Source organism: Phaenicophaeus curvirostris, chromosome 1 (assembly GCF_032191515.1).
Source record: "Phaenicophaeus curvirostris isolate KB17595 chromosome 1, BPBGC_Pcur_1.0, whole genome shotgun sequence".
Lineage (NCBI taxonomy): Eukaryota > Metazoa > Chordata > Aves > Cuculiformes > Cuculidae > Phaenicophaeus > Phaenicophaeus curvirostris.
In genome coordinates this window covers 518430-525758 of record NC_091392.1, presented here as the reverse complement: position 1 = coordinate 525758, position 7329 = coordinate 518430, and the positions used below count along the sequence as shown (strand labels likewise).

Below are 7329 nucleotides of genomic sequence, written 5' to 3'. Positions count from 1 at the left end.
TATCTAATAAGGCTTATATCGATTGTCTAACAAATATTTCATTTATGGTAGATTTTTCTTTTTTTTTTTCGAGACAGCCTCTGTCTCCCCATATGACCATATGCCTATTCCCAACCAAATTATTGATAATCATTCGAATTACAAGTTAGTAAAGCCAACCTCCAATGGTCCTTTTACGTTCCATGCTATTGTGTGATGTGCAGACAACTGCAGCACTACTGCGATGGTGCTGATCACGTCTATCTCGGTGCTGCCTCTGGTTCTTGCTCTGAGGTGAGAGCTGCTGCTTGCTCTGAGGTGAGAGCTGCTGCTCGCTGCGGAGGCGTCTGTGTTGGTACGTGCCTCTGAACCATGCTTTGCTCCTGGTTTTCTGACAATACTGTCCCGTTCTTATCCCATTTTGATTTACACCAACTGGTAAAATGTTTGCGCTTTCCACACCGAGGGCAGATTTTAGGCCCTCTCTCCTGGCGGTGCGTGTGTCAGTCTCTTTTACAATGTCTCTCCTTGCCGCGTCTCTAACAAAACGTATTTCTGTCCCAGATTACAGTCAGGGCAGCAGCTACCAGCTGTGCTTGATAGGTAAGTGATCCCACCTCTTGTTGTCGGAGTTTGCAGACTGCACCACATCTTTCTACATTCATCATTAGGATTTTTTGTCACAGATTGCAAAATTAAGGCTTCTGTAACTGCTCAGTTGTCTACCTGCTTGTCGAGCACAGCCTTTGATGTATCTATAAACACCATAGAAAGGTCATGCCTGTTCCAACTTTCCAACATCCAGTATCTTTATAAGTGTTTATAACTGTCTTGATTCTTGAACTGCTACCAACGTTGTTTAATTGAGCCATTTCTTCTTGTATCTATTAACAGGCCCTTCTGTAACGCTGAAACTGTCTGGGTTTCGCGGCGGCAGTGGTGGTGAGCGGCTCCCCCCTCAGCCCAGGGCAGAGGCCCGCTCTGCGGGAGCTGGAGGGGTGGGGGGGGTGGGGGAGCGGCCCTTGGCCGGGCGGCTTGGTTCTCTTTTTACAGTTTTTGGAATCTCCTTTATCGCTTCATCACTAATTAGTTCCCAGCGCTGACTGCCGTGCCGCACACAGATCAAAGCTTGCAATCTTTCAACTTCTCCCTGCTACTGTGCCTCCCCCCTGGCTTGCGCCCGTTGGTCTGAGGGACAGTGAGGGGGGGATCGGGCTCCTTGTCGGTGTCTATCGGACCCTCTTGGAGAGGATAGGTTGGAGGATATTCACCACTGCCTCTTCATTATCTTTAAAAAGTGTGGAACCCATTCCTCCCGCGACCGCCGCTACTTGCCTGTAGCGGATCTTTGACTCCGGAGTCTTCTCTATTTGGACGCGCGTCTTACTCCAATCTTCAGCAATGCCGGAAAGCCATCAGCAATGCCGGAAAATCATCAGCAGTGCCGGAAAATCTTCAGCAGTGCCGGAAAAATCTTCAGCACCGGGTCAGTGCCGGAAAGATTTCGGCCGGTCCTTCCACCCTCTACCGCGTCTTCAGTCGTCCAGAGCAACTTCGGCAAGCAATCTGAGGGTCCCTGTTCGGGCGCCACTCGTTGACGGGAGCATGGAACCAAAACGCAGAGATCAATGTGATCAGCGAGTGTTCACTTTATTGAGCTTAGCTGTTTCTTTATAAACCCTTTTCGGTTACGCAACTGGGTGCCCACCAGGGTATCTACAGTGTATTATTGGTTAAAGGTAGCTGTCCATAAGGCTATTACTAATCTATTATTGGCTAAACTACTGCACATGCTAAGAAACCAAGTTCTACTCAACTTAACTATGTTGACAGTTCTCTTCAATTGTTTTTCTTTCAGCCAGTGCTGGTTCCCACAGAAGTAGCCACTACATTCCTCCCAGCTGGCCCCTGTTTATCTTTCGGCTCTCTGTTTCAAGGCCTTGTTAGAGTTGTTCAGTATTAAACAATCTCACAGCATCTAGGCCTTGTTCTGTGTAAAATGTTCCAACACGGGGCAATCTGCATTTTCAATCCAGACTGGGGAATGAGGAGATTGGGAGTAGCCGTGAGGAGAAGGACTTGGGGCGATGGGGGATGAGAAGCTCCACAGGAGCCACAATGTGCGCTCACAGCCCAGAATCCTCCTGGGCTGCATCCAGAGAACGTGGCCAGCAGGGAGGGAGGGGATTGTCCCCACTGCTCCTCTCTGGGAGACCTCAGCTGGAGGGTTGGGGCCAGGGCTGGAACCCTCAGCAGGAGAAGGAGATGGAGCTGTTGGAACGGGCCCAGAGGAGGCTACAAAGATGATCCGAGAGCAGGAGCACCTCCCATGTGAGGACAGGCTGAGAGAGTTGGGGTGGTTCAGCGTGGAGAAGAGAAGGCTCCAGGGAGACCTTATAGCAACCTCCCAGTCACCGTTGGATAGAAGCACTCTCCGATGCATTTTGTAACCTACAGGTCTCTTTTTATCTAGTTTAGAGTTTGCAATTTCCCCCCTCAAGGCTGTTTGAAGTTTGAGCAACCAGATCCAGCTTTGAGCAACCAAGCAGCCTGATCCAGTGGGAGGTGTCCCTGCCCATGGCAGGGGGAGTGGAACTGGATGATCTTTAAGGTCCCTTCATCCCAAACCATTCTGTGATTCCATGGTATGAACCAAAAGGCTTTCCCAGCCTGCACCATTCCGGGATCCCCTATCGAGCACGGCCCCTGCTGAGGCTGTTGTGTGGTGGACTGCAAATCCAGCCATTCCCTATGGAATTCCTCCTCATGTCCAGTCTAACTCTGCCCCTCTCCAGTTTATCCCCATTGCCCCTCGTCCTATCCACAAAAGCCTTTGTGAACAGTCCCTCCCCAGCTTTCTTGGAGCCCCTGCAGGTACTGGAAGGTCTCTCTAAGATCTCCTTGAAGCCTTCTCTTCTCCAGGCTGAACAACCCCAACTCTCTCAGCCTGTCATCGTACAGGAGGTTCTCCAGCCCTTGCATCATCCTTGAAGCCTCCTCTGGACTCATTCCAACAGCTCCATCTGCTTCTTCTGGTCAGGATTCCAGAAGTGGACCCAACCCTGCAGCTGAGGCCTCACCAGAGAGAAATAGAGAGGCAGAATCCCCTCCCTCCCTGCTGGCCACGCTCTTTGGATGCAGCAGGAGAGCTCAGAGCCAGGTGCTGGTGCCTGATCCCAGGCTGCTCACACACACCACCCCTCAGAGCAGTTTGTAGGGGATTTTGGGGTGTCCAACCCCACCTCCTGCCTCCCCTCCCGCTTGGAACACCCCATGTCCCCCCCCAGCCCCGAGTTCCCCGGACCCAGCCCCCAGAAGCAGCCGCTCTGTGACATCAGCTTGGGGCCACGGGCTCTGCGGGCGGCGTGGGCGCTACGGGCCGTGTGTGGGCTGGTGCTCTGCTGGACACCAGCTCTCAGATCTTCATCTCCCTCGTGTCGCTGGCACCATGAACGTTCTCTTAGTCCTCATCCTCCTGGCCTTGTTCTGGCCAGCACAGGGCTCCTGGGACACCTGCGAGTGAGTGGAACAGGCTGGGAGGGAGCTTGGGCATCGCTGCTGGGCTTCACTGGAGGATGCTCGCTTCCCAACAGCTTCACCAACCCCATGTGGTTCCTTCTCCAACCCCATGTTGTTCCTTCTCCACCTCCATGAGTTTCCCTCTCCAGCTCCGTGTTGTTCTTTCTCCAACTCCATGTAGTTCCTTCTCCAATCCCATATGGTTCCTTCTCCAGCTCCATGTGGTTCCTTCTCCAGCTCCATATCGTTCCTTCTCCAGCTTCATGTGGTTCCTTCTCCAACCCCATGTGGTTCCTGCTATTCTTCTCCATTTCCCAGGCTGCTAAGGGCTCACTAAGAGCTAAAGCACAGACAGAGGTGGACACCTGGGTGCCCCACAGGGTTCCTTGGCTCCGTGCTCCACACAGCGATGCCGGATTAGGAGGGAAGGTGCCTGCCCTTCAGCCCCAAGTCTCAAGCAGGACAGTAACGAGTTTCTGGTTTCCACAGGACCTGTGGACTCCGTCCCTTGGCTTACGGCACCGGGCGAGTGGTTGGAGGCAAAAATGCACAGCTGGGTTCCTGGCCATGGATTGTGAGCGTCCAGCAAGTGTTCAAGACGCACTTGGCCCCCGTGTGCGGAGGGACCATCATCCACCCCCAGTGGGTGCTGACAGCCGCCCACTGCTTCGTCAATACCCAGTAAGGAGGAGCAGGGGACAGGGAGATCCCTCAAACCCTGGCAGACGCCCTTTTTCTGCATCCAGAAAAAGGTTGGGCTTGTGTCGCTGCATTCCCGATGCCTCCATCTCCATGATTCTTCTCCTCCGGGCGTCTTGGGGCAGTCGCGCCCTCCCTAGATGCTCTCCTCTCCCACTTGGGAAGCACGAGGCAGGGAAGCTGCAGCGCGTGGCTCCTCTCCCTCTCACTTCTCTCTCCATCCACCTTCCAGGCACGTCCCAGCGTGGCGCGTGGTGGCCGGAACCACCTCGTTGACTCGCCCGGGTCCCGAGGAACAAGTGCGCTATGTCAGGCGGATCATCATCCACGAAGACTATTATAACATCACTCAGAGGAACGACATCGCCCTGATGGAGCTCTACGAGTCCTTCCAGTGCAGCCCCTACGTGCAGCTCGCCTGCGTCCCCGACTTCTCCCTGCAGCTCTGGCAGCTGAGAAGCTGCTACGTCAGCGGCTGGGGGGTCACCACGGCCAGATGTGAGTTCCCCAGACGTATTTGTATCCTGGGAGGTGGTAGAGTCCCCTTCCCTGGTGAAGTTTAAGGGGCGGGTGGACGATATGTTGAGGGACATGATTTAGTGTTGATGGGAATGGTTGGACTCGATGATCCGATGGGTCTTTTCCAACCTGGTGATTCTATGATCTGCGTCCAGGGAGGTGGGAATGAGCTGCCAACGAGAGCAGGGTGGAAGGGGAACACCACAGCGATGCCGCTGCCGATGCAAAGCCAAGCCCTGGGGAAGAGAGGAGGAGAACTGGTGGCATGTGCTGGGGGTTCATTCCTGTCTTGTCCCCACAGCTTCTGGAGCACTGCCGGTGCTGCAGGAGGCCCGCGTCCACCTCATCGACACCCAAGTCTGTAACAGCAGCGGGTGGTACAGGGGCGCCGTCCACCCCCACAACCTGTGTGCGGGCTACGCGCAGGGCGGCATCGACACCTGCCAGGTAGGAGGGTGATCCCAGCCCCTAGCAAGTCCCCCTCCCACCGCGGGGTCCCCATCGCTCCGGCGGTCACCTCCTCGTTTCCAGCTGCTGCTCCACGCTCAGAGTGCAGTTGTCCCACAGCACTGTGACTCTGCAAAAAAGCTCATCCCATGTTCTCAGCATGCAGGGACCAACCCTGGAACATCCCTCTGCCCCACAGCCAGGAGAGAACCTGCCTGAGAGTCCCACAAACACCTCCCCAACCACGTTCTGTTGGCTCCAGCACTCTAGGAGAACCTTTCTGGGCAGGGAACACAGCTCTGGCAGCTGCTGGCAGAGAGCAGGAGCAGATCCCTGGGGCTTACGGAGCCCCCAGCACCCTCTGAATCCTCTTTTCTTCTCCGCAGGGGGACAGCGGGGGTCCTCTGGTCTGCCAAGATCCCTCTACTGACCACTTCTGGCTGGTGGGGGTGACCAGCTTTGGGACAGGCTGTGCCCGAGCCCATCGTCCCGGGGTCTACACCGCCACGCAGCATTTCCGCGACTGGATCCTGGGGGTGATGACGCGCTACTCGGCTCCAGCGGCACCTGCATCAGAACGCACTTGGAGCCACTTTCCGACCACGACAAACCCTGCGGAGATAACCCCAGCGACGGAGCCGAGCGCTTTCAGCGCCTGCCCGATTCCAATCAACAAGCTGGTGGACTTCTTCACTCAGGTGATGGAGCTCCTGCAGGTCCTGACAGGTCGAAGGACCTGAGAACAGGGGGAAGAGGACGCAGGGCAGGCTGAATGATGCCACCACCACGTTGTGCTGGGCCGTTGGCTGCTGCTCCACAGGCAGCCTTGAGGTCCCAGACCTGCTTGGTCCTGCCCTCCCACCTCAAGCTCCCCATCCAAGCCTACGATGGCTGGTTGTGTTTTGTTAGGATGTTGTTTCTAGTCTGTTCTCTGTGTAGTAATAAATAGTTTTCACAGCAAACTTTGCTTCAGCCTCATTCTGTCTCCTGGGCGAGGCAAGGTCTCCATCCTGGTCGCTGCACAAGGTGAGAAGGGCATGAAGGGAAAGACTCACTCCAAAGGGTGACCCCGTGCCTGCTTGGACAAGAGGGAGAGAAGAAGGGAATGGTGGTTCCAGGGACTGGAGGTCTTCAGAGAATCACAGGACGGTTTGGGTTGGAAGGGACGTCAATGACCCCAATGAAGGCCAGGTTGGATGGAGCTTTGAGCACTCTGATCCAGTGGGAGGTGTCCCTGCCCACGGCAGGAGGGTTGGAACTGGCTGGGCTTTGAGGTCCCTTCCAACCCAAACTATTCTATGATTCTGTGATTTACAGGATTCCACTTTAATGAGTGAAGGAGTGAATTATTTGTTAAGAGGTGTGCAGGCTTGAGCTTCCAGATCTGACAAGTGCTATGGTTATTTACAATATCCTGCTTATCTGACACAGTTTGGGGAAGAACACGCGTAACTGAAAGGTAGAAAAACTGCCCTGTAGCAACAGTTTCCATCCCTCCATCCCTCTACTCCTCCCATCCCTCCAGCCCTTCGCTGGGCTCTCCTTCATGGAGTAGGAATAAACTTCTGCTGTTGTACCCTGACGAAAATCACAGCTTGGTTCTTCTGTGGCTGCAGGACCCTTCTGACTGTCCTTGCACAGGGAAATACAGCAATCCACCCGACCAGATCTGGTGCTGGAATAGAGGAGGATCTGCAGGAGACGGCTTGTCTTCCCCACAGAGCTTGGCTGCTCTAAGCACATCCGGGAATCACCTTCAGGTTCGCTCTCCAAAACCAAAGCAGCTCTAATTCCTGTTGGTCTGGGGTCCAGTTCTGGTGCTGGTGAAGTCGTGTGACACCTCTGGGGCCCTGAGAGCATCTCAGCTGCTTCCAGACAGAGCCTGCCCTCTCCTCCTGGGGACATGGCTGCACAATCAGCTGTGTCCTTGTGTCTCTCCACCCAAGCCAGGATGGCAGCAGGAAGCTCCCACACCTTGTATGAGCTTTGATGTTGTCCAGCACCCTCTTGTAGAGAGCAATGAGGTCTCCCTTCAGCCTCCTCTTCTCCAGGCTCAATACCCCCAGGGCCCTCAGGCTTCTTCTCCAGCCCCTTCCCCAGCTTCGTTGCTCTTCTCTGCACTCGCTCCAGAGCCTCAACATCCTTCTGGTGGGGAGGGGCCCAGAA

General features: G+C 54.9%; 1 protein-coding gene across 1 annotated transcript; it reads left to right on the top strand.

Annotated features, from left to right (window-relative positions):
• Positions 1 to 3427: 3427 nt before the first annotated feature.
• LOC138716822 (acrosin-like) lies at positions 3428 to 5903 on the top strand. The gene is made up of 5 exons (XM_069850000.1): positions 3428 to 3498; positions 3988 to 4179; positions 4430 to 4695; positions 5018 to 5163; positions 5550 to 5903. The coding sequence occupies exons 1-5, from the start codon at positions 3428 to 3430 to the stop codon at positions 5901 to 5903; spliced, it is 1029 nt and encodes a 342-aa protein (XP_069706101.1).
• The last annotated feature ends 1426 nt before the right edge of the window (positions 5904 to 7329 follow it).

Bases quoted from the DNA above. Each gene is read 5' to 3' on its own strand.
- LOC138716822 (XM_069850000.1), top strand. From the start codon at position 3,428: ATGAACGTTCTCTTAGTCCTCATCCTCCTGGCCTTGTTCTGGCCAGCA. The intron at 4,180-4,429 runs GTAAGGAGGAGC...TCCACCTTCCAG, and splicing joins CACTGCTTCGTCAATACCCA to GCACGTCCCAGCGTGGCGCG. The intron at 4,696-5,017 runs GTGAGTTCCCCA...TTGTCCCCACAG, and splicing joins GGGGGTCACCACGGCCAGAT to CTTCTGGAGCACTGCCGGTG.